Source organism: Muntiacus reevesi, chromosome 2 (genome assembly GCF_963930625.1).
Source record: "Muntiacus reevesi chromosome 2, mMunRee1.1, whole genome shotgun sequence".
Lineage (NCBI taxonomy): Eukaryota > Metazoa > Chordata > Mammalia > Artiodactyla > Cervidae > Muntiacus > Muntiacus reevesi.
Window position 1 is genome coordinate 207,567,385 of NC_089250.1, and position 16,615 is coordinate 207,583,999.

The following is a 16,615-nucleotide window of genomic DNA, read 5'->3' on the forward strand; positions in this document are numbered from 1 at the left end:
GTAGTGCCAGGGCCTCCAGATGAGAAAGATGCCAAGAAGGAAGCTGCTAGCAAGGTCAGATGTGGCCACATAGGAGTGATTTCAGTATAATAACTCACAAGGATACAAAGAATTGCCCCTTCCTTGGGCTTAATGTAGGCCAATGTCAATATTCAAGGTGAATGAAAATGACTTAGGAAAAAAACTAATTAGGAAAGTCCCTGATTTACCTGTGTACACAGATCCAGAGTCACCTGACTATTCTCCCTTTTCCCTGAACCAGTCTTTTTTTTTTTAATTCCTTTAAAAGTCTATTTTTTTTTCCTTGAATGTATGTGATAACATGGAAGTGAAGGGCTACAGTTCCCACCTGAGCTGGTCTTTACCAGCCTGAGAAAGAACCATTCTACCCTCATTAAAATGATGGTTGCAGAATTTTTTTTTTTAATAAAAAGGGATATTTCTGCTTCACAGTTCACGGAAGGAAAACAAGAAAAAGATTAACTTGTTTTTATTATAGGAACCTAATGTAAAACATGCATTAAAAAAAGAGGTGAGAACATGGGTAAATGAGCAGTTGCTTCTAGTTAGTCTCTTTGGTATTTGTTTTTGTCCAATTATATGCACTTTTTGATAGATTCAAATGTCCCTACAAAGAGCATGCATTACTTTTAAGATCACGGAAAAAAATTGGTAAGGCTTGAAAAAGTGTTTTAATCAAATTCAAACAGAAGGTAAGCAAGGATAACAATATTAATGGTAGACAAACTATATTCCTGCATGGGGAAAAAAAGCATGTTTTTAAGATAAAGGGAGCATTACATAATGGTAACAACCACTGCTAACAGTGAAGCCATGCAGATACAAATCTATAGTTGCCACAGAAACTGACAACAAGATACAGAAATCAAACGTTATTAAGAACACAGGAAGGAATAGATATTGTAGGAGGAGATTTTAAAACACCATTATCAAAAAGACTTAAGAAAATAAACTCATAGTCTAGCTAAATACACAAAATTGATGTCTGGCAGGAATTCAATTTCATGATTACAGTGTGTGGGGGGGGGTCTTTTCAAGTGTGTATAGAACATTTACAAAATCTGTTAATACTAGTCACAAAGACAAAAAAAGTTAAATTCCTCTTCAGATAAAGAGAAGGCATGTTTAGCCTGGAGAAAAATATAGACGCTAGACCTGGGACAGAAAAGAGGGAAACTCTATTAATGTAGTCCATTCTGGGTTGCCTAGGTATCTCAGGGGACAGAGGAGAATGAATGAGAATTAACTTTAAGCTCAGACTGAAACAAATACCTCTTCCCCACTTTTTCTCACACACTAAACATCTTCATTTAGACCTGAAGTATGAACCACTGAAATGGTACTTAACCCAGTGGGTTTCAAAGTGTGGTCCCTACACCAGTAGCATATCAGGAAGCTTGTGAAAAATGTAAATTCTTAGACCCACCTCAGACCTCATGATGCAGAACTTCTTCCAAGTCAGGGTTCCAGAAGGTGCTGATGTGAAAGCATCTGATGCTAAAAGTGTATCAATACCCCAGCTCCCTCACCCTTGAGTACATGGACTCTTGAGGGGTGGGCGTTACTCTGGCTTTGCCTTCCCTTCTTTGTCTTACTTCCCTACTCCTCGGATGATGCACTTTACTTCCCAAAGAAACTACTGCACTCAAATCTTAGTTTCAGGGGCTGTTCTGGGGGAACTCACACTAAGACATCTATCGGAGACCCCTGTTCTCTCAGAGCTCATGTTCTGGTTGACACTAGCTTGTCCTTCCATGTCTTCCTCGCAGGCTGAGTCTGCTGAGATCTCCCCTTGGGGAAGGAGCCCCAAGATGGTGTGTCCTCACCCCAATTCAGTCTAGCACCTATTGTCTGCTTTCTTCTCTGGGTCTTCTAACTCTGCTCTGCACCACCTCTGGTCACTTCACTGCTAGCCCCTAACACCCCTTTCCAAGCCCTATTCAGCTTCACTGCTTACTGCCCAGCTGAGTTGCAAATGGAAGAACAAATCTGACTCCATGTTAGATCTGTTCCTTTTACTTTAACCTTTGTGCTCTGTTGCCTGTCATGCTTAGCCATGCTGGCTCTGCACCTTTTGTAAAAGAATGTTGCCTATAGCCTGAAACATACAAGACAGCCTATTTTCAAGGCTCTAACCTTTAAGGGTATACCATTTTTCCACTCAACCAGAGATAAAAGTTGTAGAACAGAGAATAACATTAGTCTTGTTGGAGGTTTACAGGAACATCCCGACCTGGCCTAGTGGACAGTTGCAAGAACAAAGGATTCCAACACCAAGAAGTTTGTGACAACTAACCTGGTGCCTCCCTCCCCTGCCTTTAAAAGTGCTTTGCTGAAATGTTAACAGGAGTTTGGGCTTTTTAAGCATGAGCCACCTGTCTCCTTGCATAGCCCTGTCTGCTCCAAACTCCAGTGTTTCTGCTGGTTTGACCTCACTGTGTGTCGGGCACACGAACTTTTGCTCAGTAACAGGGTCAGACTCACAGCGGGTTGGCTACCAGCCAGGCCCTGTGAAACCAGATCCTGCCCAGCGTAAGGAGTCCAGCTGTGTAGGACACAGTGACCTCACGTGCTGTGTGCTACAGGAGGGTTCAGGGAGCTGAGGCGGCACAGAGCAAGTGTCTCAGGATGTCAACAAAGGAATCTCCCATGAAGTGACAGATAGGGGACACCTGGGGAATAAGCGGGACTTAGCCAGCAAATGGAGTGGAAGTATGAGCCAGGATTCCTTGCAGAGAGCTTGGAAGTATGTCTGAAGCCAGAGGTCTGCAGGTGCAAGCTGAGAGGTTGCAAAGAAAGCCATTGGAGCCATGACTTACGAGGCTTCAGGGAACTGAAAGAACCGCCTTCTCCCAAAGAAGACTCTCAAGGTCAGTTTTAGAAGAAAATAGATCATGAAATGGCCAGAGAAAAAGGGAGAAAATAAGGATATGAAAAATCCAGCAAATGACTCATTAGTCCTCAAACTCTGGAGGCCCGGAAGATGGTGATGCCCTGAGGGTGCATTACTGGGTCCAGACCTACTCAAACCCTTCCCTGATAACAGTCAGCAGGTTCAGAAGGGGCAGCGGGACTTCAATTCCTGGGCTGATGAAATGTGATAGACTCCTCAGCACTCCTGAAGATAATCAGGTTTCCAACAGGGTCCGTGACACCATCCTGCCTTTACCTCACCTTCTCCTGACCCAGGAGCACAGGGTAATCCTCTACTGATCACACCAAAAGCAAGGAGTTCAGTATGCCCCTAATCCTTTAGTTTCTCAGAAGATAAACCTCCATGGCTTTAAGCACGCACATTGGCTGCCTTTATTTGAGGTCCTCAGCTTGTGTGGGTTTCTCCCTGCATTGAGTTTTGTAGGCCGAGAGGCAAAACAAAGGCACAGTTAGCCAAAGCAAGCCCTCTACAACCACCTTGACACTAGATCTCCATCTCCAAGGACTTCAAAGGCATTTTGTTATTGCCATCCAATATTTGCTTGTTTTATATTTTTTAATTGAGCCACCATTCCTAGCAGAACTGAACGCCAAAAGATCTGCCAAACACGGTGCACTTCTACCGACAGTCATTTTGGGCACAGAAGGAAATTCTGACATATGATAAACAGTTCCCATCACAGGACAGAACTTTCCTTTTTCTTCTGCTTCTCAGAAAAGGACAAGGGAGATGGGGCTGGGGGACTGCAGAAGAATTCAGCTCTTCCATGTCATCTACTTTAGGTAACATGAAGAGGGGACTTAGTCTAGACACATAACCAGTTACTTATTCTTAAGAACCCTAGAGCAGTGATCCCCAACCATTTTGGCAGCAGGGATGGACTTTGTGGAAGACAATTTTTCCATGGAGGAGATGGGGATGGTTTCCAGATGATTCTCATAAGGGGCATGCAACCTATATCCTGTGGATGTGCAATTCACAGTAGGGTTGGCGCTACCATGAGAATCTAATGCCGCCGCTGATCTGACAGGAGGTGGAACTCACGCAGTAACGTGAGTGATGGGCAGTGGCTGTAAATACAGATGTAGCTTTGCTCACGTGCTGGCCTGCCACTCATCTCCTGCTGTGCAGCCTGGGGGGGATTGGGAGATCCCTGCCCTAGAGGACTCGAGTAATGAACTAGCGCTTGCTTGAGTTACTCCCCCCCCAAACAGCCCCCATTCCCCAGCTATGCCCCAGAGACGGGAGACAAAGACACTTGGGCTCAGGATGGAATGAAATAAAGGGCACATCCCCCTGCTGACATTATGCACTGGGTGCTTGCATCTTCTCAAAAAATGGCCTGCAGGCTGATGGCTCCCATACCTTCGTCACTGTTGTCATCCACGAGGATGATTTCCTTCAGCAGGTGGGTCGGCGTGTGGTTGACTGCGCTGTGAACTGAGCGCAGGATCACCGACAGGGCCTCATTCACGAAGATAAATATGATGGATATCTGGGGCAGCTCCTTGGAGTACTTCAGCTCCTTACACCTGGAGGAAGAGAGCAGGGAAGAGCAGAGTCAGTGGAAGGAGAAAGGCAGAGGCACTGAGGCTGCATGCAGTAAGGATGTCAGCTGGATCCTGGTACATGTTCTCCCAGGCCGAGAATCGCTGGTTCCCTCTGGGCCTCTCTTGGCTAAGAGCTGAGAAAAAAAACCTAAGGAGGAGACAGTTAAGAAAACCAGCTTCACTTCTCCCAAGTTTACCACCCCATAGGAAGCATGAGGCTTAGACACACATAGACTGTATCCTGGAGGCCGTACCCACATGGACCACCTGGTCTCATTTCAGCACACACACACACACCCATACCTATTCTGAGTATTCTTGCCTGGAGAATCCTAGGGACAGAGGAGCCTGGCGGGCTACAGTCCATGGGGCTGCAATGAGTTGGACATGACTGATTGATGCACACTAACACCACCATCAGTTCTCATCCAGAGGTGGCTGGGAAATGAAATATAAATACCCCCAGCTGCTTCAGTCCTTGAGCTGGTTGACTCTGAGGGGTGGGTTTTACATGGACCCCTCGAGTTCTTCCCCCTGCGGGATTAATCTCCATCACCCACAATTTATATATAACACCCACTTTGGGGGATGCCTTCCCTTCCGAGTTCCACTCCCCCTTAGTGGTGCTCTTTTCACTGCCCAAATAAACTGATGCTCTCAAGCCTTTGTTTTCAGAGTCGGTTTGTGGGAGAACCCAAACTAAGATATCTCTCGGACCTACGAAGTACCCAGCACTATACAGGAGACCTCGGCTCTCAAGGAGCTTACACACTGGGAAGAGACATGAAACACACATGAAATTAATCAAAATCAAGGACGAGGGTCCTCTATCCACTATGACTGTGCTGCTTGACACACCCTAACTCTTCTTGCAAGCATTCCTAGAATCTGCCTGGGGGCCGGAAATGGGACCTAACATCCAGCAACTTCCCCATCTCTGAAGGCAGGAGTTCAAGTGTGCGCTAAGTCACTTCACTCGTGTCCAACTCTTTTGCGACCCTCTGGACTGTAACCTCCCAGGCTCCTCTGTCCATGGGATTCTGCAGGCAAGAACACTGGAGCGGGTTGCCATGCCCTCCTCCAGGGGATCTTCCTGACCCAGGGAGTGAACCCGCAACTCGTATGTCTCCCTCATTGGCAGACAATTTCTTTACAACTAGCACCATCTGGGAAGCCCTGGGGTTCAAGAGAAGAATGTTCTTATCCAGGCTGGACTCTGAGGTGTAGAGCTAGGGCCTCCCCGGAGGCACCTGATGATGTAAGAGATGACACTGGTACCCTGGGGGCTGGCTCTGCATGGCTCAGTGATGGAAGCACCAGCGCTCTCTCCCTGGAGCACTGGGGGATTGGGTTTTACGTGTAGTTTGAGCCACTTTGAAACACCAAGTGGAAACAGAGCAGAATGGAAGACAGAGCTAGTGCATTTCAAATGCATCTTCTTCCTGCATGTGTGAGACTGTACAATGTATGAGACAATGCGTTCCAGAGCAAAACAAAGAGGACAAGATGAAGGGATGGAGTGAGAGGGAAGCAGCACTGAAGAGGGAGCAGCAAATACAGCTGTTTTTTATGCTCAACAGCTTGGGCTGTGTCGGGCCATATTAATCATGTAGGCAATTTTCAGAAGAAAATAAAGTTTTGTTACAATGCACATTTGTGTCTCCTGGAGGAGACTGTCTGGGGATCCATTGATCATGCAGCCTCATTTTTACCACGACACTGTAAATTCACTTCTGGGCGCTGCCGAGGAGATTAGAGTGGTTATTGACAGGCTCGCGGGCTGTTGGAGGGAATCATCTCATTTACTGTGCCGATCCGGTGGAGGGGGCGCATCCCAGAAGGTCCCTCGGAGCCTCCTCGATGTGGCCGGCAGCCATCCTGAGCTGGCAGGCTGGCGCTGCTCCCTCCCAGGCCGTTCCTCACCACACACGCAAGCACCCCCACCGTACACACCCACCTATTGAGCATGCACTCCCAGGCCTGGTTTCTTTGGGCTTTTGTCTTTATCAGATTCTGGCCCTGGAAATGAAGATGCAAAGAGGCCAGATGGCATTGTACCAGCAGCAGCATCTTCTCCAGCTACAGGCAATGGGATCAGGCTGCCACTGAGGCTGAGTTGTGGGTTAAGCCTCTCAGCTGGAGCAGGCAATTCCCTCTGCTGAGCGGGACTCCTGGGACCCTCTGGGGAATGGGGACCCTGATCTTGCCCCTTCACGGTCAAGGTGGCCATTCAGTAAATTGTGGGGGCACCGCAGAGGTAAAAAAGCTCTCTGCCACACGCTGAACCTGTCACCCTGGGCATACGGCTCATGCTTCTTCATCTCTGAAACTGTCCACATCATCCTTACCGTAGTTAGCTCTGGGTGCCTGGCTAAGGTCCTTCTAAGGATCAGGTGAGCTCAGATTTGAGAGCCCTGGGAAAATGCAATGTACCCACCAATGGAAAGACCAGCCTTCCTGGACTAGAGAGCTTCTGGATGGATGGATGGATGGATGGATGGATGGATGGATGGATGGAAGGACAGACAGCTAGGTAGATAGGTAGACAGACAGATATCTTATTAGTTCTATTTCTCTGGAGGACCCTCACTGATACACTGCCCTGTGGTGGTTTGGAAAACAAGTTTGCACCAAATTGAGGTGTCAGGTCTCATTGGAACCCTGTCTTTCCAAACTCTCCTTCCTGTCACAGCCTCAGACACCACCTCAGGACAGAAGGGAGCCTCTGGCACACGATGACAGATAACCAGAAGGACACCCCTCCCCCAAGTTGGGCAGTGGAATTATCTCAAAACTCCCATGGCCTCTCACCATCCAGAGCCGCTGCACCAAGACTGTCTCCACCTCCAACAGCCACAGCCTCCTTGCCTTCCGGTTCTGCCCACTGTGTGTCCCCCAAACACCCACTCTTTGACCTCGATGAGACCTCCCGGTCCTGGGCCACTCTGTTGTCACTTAGTATATCAGCTCTGCTCGTGCTCTCGCTCAGCTAAAATCTCCACACTTCCCTTCACCCCTACCTTCATCCTCCGCTCACTTCCCTGACTTGCTTTCTCACCATCCCTGAAGAACCCCAGCTGGGAACCAATTGTCCATCTGACTTTCCTCCCCTTTTCACACACAGGAGTGGAGGAAGAAGGCCCACCAAGGTAGTGGTGACAAGACACATCCAAGGTCTCCAGTCCCCCAGGGCCCTGGGAGCTGCCCTGCATCCTTCTTTTCAAGGCAGGTCAGAACTCTCAGTTCCCCCAACCCTGCCCCATTCCTTCTTTCTACTTTCTCCCCTTCCCTCCAGGCAACCTCCCTCTTGCAGGTCCCTCCTACCCCACAGAGGGAATCAAGGCCACCAGCAGGAATTTCCAAGTGTAGCCACAGGCCTGTAATAACAGCAACATTCCCCGGCAGCCTGCTAGAAATGCACATTTTCAAACATCTACTGTAGAGCACAGTGAAGTCTGTTCAACCTTATGGGGCAGCCTGAATGGGAGGGATGTTTGGGGGAGAACCGATATGTGTATATGCATGGCTGAATCCCTTTGCTGTCCACCTGAAATCGTCACAACATTGTTAACTGGCTATATAGCAATACAAAATAAAAAGTTAAAAGCAACTCACATTTTCGACCCACCCAGACCCACTGGCTCAGAGATCCTGACCAAGTTCTGCAAGTGGTTTCTGCACACCACGTGGAAATGTGAGAAGCACTTCCCTGGCCCCTCTCACCACCTACAAATCTATCAACCTCTGAACTCAGCCTTGAAGGAAACAGGCTCAGGAGGTCAGAGGTAACTCCCTCATCTGTGCTGTAGATTCTTCATCCTCCTCCCCCCCAAATGCCCTGCTTCATCCATTATTCTCTCTCCTCTAGCTTCACTCTCCCTTCACTGACTTCTTCCACTCAAAGAAGGGGCCCAAGTCTTTCCTATTTTCATTCAGAAACTCCCTTGCCCCACTGCCTTAATCCCCAGCTTCGGCTCTCTCCTTTATCTGCCATTCATCCCCCATCCCACCGTTATTTACCTCCTAGTTACCCTATTCTGCTAAAACTGCTCTTGTTAATTTCCAGTGACAGCGAGGTGGCCAGAATCAATGGAGACTTCCCAACTTCACCACAGTTGATGATCCTCTCTACAGTGTTTAACACGGTTGCCTCTCCCCTTCCATAAATGGTATTTACCCTTGGATCCTGGCACCCTTGCCATTTTCATCCCCATCTTTGCTTTTTCTTCCACTGGAGGATCTTCCTTGGCCAGTTGTCCACTTCAAAGGTTGTCCTTTTCTGCTAATACTCCAAATTCCGAAATTCCTAAAGGCTCCGTCTTCCACTCTCTGCTATTCTCACTTGATCAACCCTTCCTGGGTGACCTCATCCCAGCTTATGACTCCAACCCTGATGCCATCAACTTTCAAATCCACATCTCTAGATGCTTCAGGCTTCTGTTTCCCACTGGGCTTCTCCACCTGGATGTTTCATCAGCACCCCAAATACAGCCTTCCTAAAACCGACACCTGTTCTCTCTGTACCTCCCCATCTTCATTGAGAGGTACCACTCTTTCTCTTTGGGAGTCAAGTCAAAATCACGACACGTTCAACATGTCCAATTGGTCATCAAGTCCTAAAGATTCTGCCATCTTTAGGATCTCTTTATGACACTCCCCTCCACCCCTATTTCTACTTCTACTCCTCTACTCATCTCAGTCTCTCCTGAATGATACTCAAGGCCACCTAACTAACTGGTCCCCAGTCTCCAGCCTGTCTATCTGCAACTCAACCCCATTCTATCCACCCCACTAGCAGAATGATCTTTCTAAGATGCTAACGCAATCCTACTACTCATATTTCCACTATCTCTTTGGCTCCTGGTAGCTTTCGGAATTAGCTTCAAACGTCTTTGCATGACATCTAAGTTCAGACCCCTGGCTCAGCTCTCCAACTTCATCTCCTCCCTGGAAGGGTAAATATTTGTACTTCCCAGAACCACAAATGCTGCCTCTCAGTTCGCACACCTTTCTCTCTGCCCAAAGTGCCCTTCCTCCTGCCGAGCCTGCCCTCTTCCCTCAGCCCCGCTCCAGGCAGTTCTCCCAGACTCCCAGCAGCATGTCAGGCCCCTCTGTCACTTTCTCTCCCTCTACACCCTGTCATCCTGTCACTCTTCACTCTAGCATTGCAGGGTGGCCAAGGGGTCTTCTTCAGGGGGTCATCTTCCTTTTCTATTTCCCCAGAGCTCAGCAAAATAGTCGATAAACAGCTAGTGAATGAACAGATAAAAACCCTCCTGTCTTCCCAATATATTCCCTCCACTCTTCTTATGATCAAAGGTATCACTTATCTCCTCCTGCAATTAGAACATTGGTGATGGCACCTCCACACTTAAAAAAGATAGCATCCTGAACACAACTGCCTACTGTCTCCCTTGATTGACTAATCTGAACTCAAACTCTGAAGGTTGCTGGGGTCAAGTGCATTAACCAGGCCCAAATTCTCTTTTTTTTTTTTTTTCTTCCCTCCTCATCAAGCCCTGCCTATACTCCTAGGAAAGAGGGATATCATTTTTAGTAACAGCAAACCTTGCAAAACAAGATATGGGGCTGAATAAATGAGATGTATGAGGCCCCTCTTTTGGACCTCTCATTATTAGGGAAAATGCACACTTTGCTGAGTGGCTTAATTTTCTCTGCTTGAGCTCAATTCATCCAGGAAGGAGCAGCACACCTCATTAACTTACTTCCCACACAGAGCAGTCTCCGAGACGAACTGCCCACTTCAGCATTTGAGTCTGCATGCATCCTGCCTATCAGCTGTATTAGGGCAAAATTTTCATGAATCAAGACTCAGCCTGCTCCATGAATGGCAAGTGGTCTTACCTTGGGGTCCAGGGAGACCCAGGAAAAGCTCCAGAAATTAGATACAGGATGTTGTGGGTGAAGGGGGATTTGTTTTTTCTGGGCCCCACTGGCTTCCCACAGGAGCACAGTGGGAGGGGAAGAACCCAGGCCATACAGCAGAGAGGACCATTGTGAGTTGCAGCCCCCCGCCCTGGTCAAGACCAGTGCCAGACCCACACCCTGTTTTCAAGCACCATGGGGTCAACAAAGCTCTATGCCTCCCCTGCCAGCCTGGTTTCTACAAATATTTATTTTGGACTATTCCCCAAAGCACTTCTGATTTTTGGACTGAATACCTACTGGCTCCATGGCTTCCTGGGAAGTCTCTTTCTCTGAGTTGTAAAGAGTTGCTTTTCCAAGGGCAAGGCAATCATCATTAGCCAGAAAATTCTTGAGACTCAACACTGCAACAACTATGCCAGTTTGAAGTATACTAGAGTCCCAACATGGACAAAAAACCAACCAACCAACCAAAAAAAAAAAAAAAAAAAAAAACCAATCCTACTTGTCTCTCTCTAACCTCCAAAGTTTTCTCTTTTAAGTCAAAAGGGTTCATTCACCATTTTATCCTCAGTTCCAATCACAGCCCCCTGAGTTGAGCAGCACTGCTCTCCCTAAAACTGAAGGGGAATCACACATACGGGGCAGGGGCGCCGTTCAGATTCCCCGCTTGGTGGATGCATCTGCCTGGGTATGATGTAGCTTCTCATGCTGTCTTCAGCTGAAGAGAACAGAAAAAGAAAAGAAAATCCCTCAAGTCCGGTTAAGCAATGGCTCAGGAGGAGAATTTCTAAAAACAATTAAGGGTAAATTCATGCAGACAGTTTCAGGCCACAGCTAAGAAAGTCTGGGTGCTCCTAAGACACAGGAAATGCTGCCTAAGTCATTCACACCTAGTTTTTATCCTATAACCTTTCTAAGCGGAGTGGAATGAGAGGGGACCACCCCAAGTGCTACAGGAGGGACACGAATACATTGCAAAATACTCAGATTAGAAATAATAAATAGCGGTGTTCCAAAGCCCAGTAGATCCAAAATTTGGTCAAAAAGATTCTTCATAGAAACTGAGGGCCATACAGCGCTCTGTTCTCAGGCAGTACCCCCCTGCCCATGCCCAGTCCCTCGCACAGAATGACAATCTCGTTCTAAAAGTCGTCACCCTGTCATTTTAGCATAGCAACGAGACACATATGATCAAACTAGCTATTTTTCCATTTTTCCTTTTAATTGTTCAGGCCAAATTGGCCACTCAAGCCCATCTTTCTACTGACACTAACCCTGAAAACACTTTTGTTTATTCCTGCATCTGGGCCAGCCCTCTTGTCCTTGGCATTATTGTTACTCCCCCTCCTACTTCCACCATCCCCAGTTTTAAAATCCAAGTATAGTTGACTTACAATGTTATGCTAGTTGCCGGTATACAGCAAAGTGGTTCAGTTATATATCTATTATTTTTCAGATTCTTTTCCATTTTAGGCTATTGTAAGATACTGAATATAGTTTCCTGTACTATAAGGCGGTCCCTGTTGCTTATCTACTTTACATATAAGAGATGTAAGAGATGTGAGTTCAGTCCCTGGGTCAGGAAGGAGAAGGAGGAGGAGGAGGAAAGGGCAACCCACTCCAGTGTTCTTGCCTGGGAAAATCCCATGGACAGAGGAGCCTGGTGGGCTACAGTTCATGGAGTCACAGAGTCAGATGTGATGGAGCACACATGTATATATACATAGTAGTGTGTATCTGTTCATCCCAAATCCCTAATTTATTACTGTTGTTACTTTTATCGTTGATAAAATGTCTTCCATACAGTCTTCCTCAAGGATGAGCCCTCCTCGTTCTGAGTCAAATCCAACACGCCAGCCCCTCCAGTCTCAGCTTAGTCCTAATTCAGCCCTGCCTGTCTTTGCTGTTGTTGGTGTTCAGTCACTCAGTTGTGTCCAACTCTGTGACCCATGGACTGCAGCACGCCAGGCTTCCCTGTCGTTCACCATCTCCCAGAGTTTGCCCAAACCCATGTCCACTGAGTCGATGATGCCATCCAACCATCTCATCTTCCGTTGTCCCCTTCTCCTCTTGCCCTCAGTCTTTCCCAGCATCAGGGTGTTTTCCAAATGAGTCGGCACTTCGCATAAGGCGACCAAAGTATTGGAGCTTCAGCTTTAGCATCAGTCCTTCCAATGAAGATTCAGGGTTGAATTCCTTTAGGATTGACTGGTATGATCTCCTTGCTGTCCAAGGGACTCTCAAGATTCTTTTCCAGCAAGACAGTTAGAAAGCATCAATTCTTCAGTGCTCAGCCTTCTTTATGGTCCAACTCTCACATTCATCCATGAGTACTGGAAAAACCATAGCTTTGACCATTTTGCACCTTTGTTGGCAAAGTGGTCTCTGCTTTTCAATATGTTGTCTAGGTTTGTCATAGTTGTTCTTCCAAGGACCAAGCATCTTTTAATTTCATGGCTGCAGTCATTGTCCTCAGTGATTTTGGAGCCCAAGGAAATAAAGTCTGTCACAGTTTTCATTTTTTTCCCCCATCTATTTGCCATGAAGTGATGGGACCAGATGCCATGATCTTTTCTGTATATTGAGGTACCCGTCTTACTAGAAAGAAAATGCCTCTCCCTCTCTGAACCACTAAAGCAGCTTAGCAGATCCTGTTTCTACTGCAGGCAGAATGTATGAATGCCCCCAATTCTTCACCCGCCTAGGTAGTCAGGTGCTTTGCCACATAATTCTGAAGCTTTCTCACTAAAGAGGCGAAGTCCATTTCTCCACCCATTGAATCTGAGCTCAGCCCCATGACCTGTTCCAACTAGCAGGACAAGGGGAAGTGCTCGTGCCAGCTCCAAGCATGACCTTCAGGAGAGTCTTATGCCCTTGGCCATCATCTAAGAAGCACCAGGTTGGCCCTCTGGTCCCAGATGAGAATGGAAGCTGGGTGCTAAGAAAGTGACAAATAGCACAGGACACACACTGGCATGTGTGAGCCCAGCCAGCACAGCTGCTCACCACGCCAAGCACTTTACAGAGTGTACATTATCTTGTCAAAAACCTTCCCAATGAGCCACTCATGTAGGTATTCCCATTTTGCTTATGGGAAAACTGGGGTTCAGAGTCACGAGCCCAAAGACAAGTGAGTGGTAGACAAGGTGAGGCTTTCGACCCAGATCTCCCTGACTGCAAAGCCCCTTGTTTTAGTCTTTGCGAAAAGAAATGGCTTATCAAGGAGGGTTGAGGTGGAGGAATTTTAATAGCATCTGTTTCTTCTTCTGTATTTCACTGCAGTCTCCACTGTCCACACCAAACATCTATTACTTTTATAACTTAAACACTATGAATGTTACTTTTTGAAAGCTTCCTATGAAAATCATTATAGCACTTGACATGTAACTTCAACACTAACTTGAAAGAGTAAATAGGTAAGAAAAAATAACAAAACTGCTGAGGGGAAAAGGGTATTTAGGAAACCCTGAGACAAACACGATGCTAAAATCCAATATAAAGCTAATATAATTTAATCAATAACAAGTTTACTGACAAGTGAAACTTAAAGACCAGAAACAAAGCTGATCTTAGAGAAGTTATGCCAAGAACACACCACAGACAAAAGGGTAGGGAAAGAATCATTCAAAAAACATGTGTTAGGACTACTCTCTCTCTATTGAGTAAAATTGTAAGAGTTCCCCCTCTAAATAGGCTTCCCAGGTGGTGCTAGTGGTAAAGAACCTGCCTGCCGATACAGGAGACATAAGAGACACTGGTTCGATCCCTGGGTTGGGAAGATCCCCTGGGGTGGGAAATGGAAACCCACTTCAGTAATCTTGCCTGAAAAATTCAATGGACAGAGGAGCCTGGGAGGCAGTCGCAAGAATCAGACATGACTGAGTGAAAAAGCACCACGTGCCCCTCTAAACACGCTGAAGAATAAACATTAGATAGATAAAAGTTAAATTGAGAAAAATATAAGGAAAGCAAAAAAAAAGAAAGAAAGAAAGAAAATGAACGTCCATATAAGCTCTGGTTGAAGAAGCAACAGTTTGACAACAGTTGCAAACCTCTGATTATCAAAAATAATAAAATTAAGACAACAGCAAATTGCAAAATAATTTACAGCAATTACAAAAGAACAAAAGATAATGAAAACCCAAAGCACATAATTAGGTAAACAAACAAAAAACATGAACGTGCAATTCAGAGAACAAAAGAAACAAATAAACATGAGAAGAGGTGGACCCTCAAGAGTAATAAGAGAAATTAAAATTAAAACAATAATGAGATGTCATTTTGCCTCTGGGTGGTGAAATTATCAATAATTTTTTCTGGCTTCTTTATACATTTTCTGTTCTTATTTTTTTAGAGTGAGCAAGTGTAACACAGAAAAACACATCAATTTAGATTAATGCATGATGACAGGACCATATTGCAAAATTAAAGGGAACAGCAAAGCTTGGCTATACTCTCTTGGATTTTTGCAAGAGTGTGACATCAATTGGCTTAAACAATCGACACCCCCACGCCATCCCACAGCTTGCTCTCTGAGACCACAATTGGAAATAGAATTCTGAGTCAAAACCAAAATCACAACTATTCTCTTTTCAAAGGCAGATGTGGGAGCAAGATGACATGGTCTGACCTCCAAGTTATTCATTCTAGAAAACAAGCATACCTGCCGCTGAAATGGGCCTCTAACTTTTTCTCTATCCGAAGCTATTTCACGATGGCCTTGTACAATAAACATAAAGTCAATCACTCACAGACCTGCCTCTGTTAGACAACGTGTGGCTTTGAAAAGCCATGAGAAACTTCAACATCAAATGACTGTCACTTGATAAAAACCCAGTTAGCTCCAGCCATATGCCAATTTCTTAAGGTTATGGGAACTGCCGTTTACAAGGAGAATAAATGCTCCACAAGGAACAGAAACCCAAGCCTGGGCATTATATAAGGAAACTGAGCCATCAAACTGAGATTTCCAAGTCTCTAGTCTTACCTGTTAATAACCATTTATAAAACAGTCTAATACCATGGGGGACCAATTTTTAACCCGAGGGTGTACTTCTGCTCTGGAGTAAAATGGCCTGAAAAGAAACTTCAATTCTCTTTCAATCTCAAATCCATTGGTTTCTCAAAATCCTGTAGAATTCCTCTTGCCACTTGTACCATCTCTCAGACATGCGTAAATAGCACATGCTTGCTAAGTAGCTTCCGTCATGTCCAACTCTGTGCGACCCTATAGACACCAGGCTCCTCTGTCCATGGGATTCTCCAGGCAAGAATACTGGAGCAGGTTGCCCTGCCCTCCTCCAGGGGATCTTTGTGACCCAGGGATCGAACCTGCATCTCCTGGAGTGGCAGGCGGATTCTTTACCTGCTAAGGCACTGGGGAACCTGTGTGCAAATAGTTTTTAAAAACCTGAGTACTGCTATTACATTGTGAACATTAATTTGAATGTTGTTACAAGTAAGAAAAATTGCATTAAAAGGTTTTTGCCTTATTCCCCCCAAAATAAGAATCTACAATCATAGAAAACAGAGTCCCCTCCAGGGTACCTCCTTTGCCCGTTTGAAGTTGCCACACCAGATCCCTGTAGAAGCAGCCCACCTGGCTGAGGATGGTGACTTTATTTCATTCCAAACCTTTTTTTTTTTTTGCCCCACTAGCAAGATCCAGGAGAGAGAAAGCTCCTAGAAAACTAAGCAGTACAAATACACCTCAATGCTTATGACAGATGGAAGGCAAAGCCTTTCCCATGATTTAACACGGATCGTGTATTCACCCAAAAAGCCTGTTCCTTTATTTTTAACACACCGAAGGACAAGTGTATCTGTATCACCAGGAAACATTAGCTTAACTGTGACATTTGCTCACACTGAACATCAATTACGGACCAGCAAGGTGTTGAATATAGAGAAATTTTTTTAGACCTCCCTAGCTCCCTGGGAAAACTCATAGTTCCGTAAGGGGAAAAGATAGGCAAATCATAATTATGATTACGGGATGATAAATGTCACAAGGGAGGTCTCTTCAGGATGCTCTGGGAGCTTGGTTCTGCCTGCGAGGAGATAGATGGGGGCCCACCCAGGAAAGGTTCACAGAGGAGATAAAATTTGATCTGGGCCATGAAGCATGAAGAGGTAATTTCCAGGTGAGGGCCTGTGAAGAGAGAGAGAAGACTAAGGGAGAAACTCTTGAAGCAAAATGACATGAGTAGCATGTGCAAAA

At 45.9% G+C, this 16,615-nt stretch overlaps 1 protein-coding gene across 1 annotated transcript in view; it reads right to left on the minus strand.

Annotated features, from left to right (window-relative positions):
* Positions 1–16,615, minus strand: part of GALNT17 (polypeptide N-acetylgalactosaminyltransferase 17) — a 416,949-nt gene that overhangs the window by 203,520 nt on the left and 196,814 nt on the right. Inside the window, exon 3 of the mRNA XM_065920375.1 lies at positions 4,322–4,488. Coding sequence (XP_065776447.1) covers positions 4,322–4,488 — 167 coding nt within the window. The remainder of the gene's footprint in view (positions 1–4,321; positions 4,489–16,615) is intronic.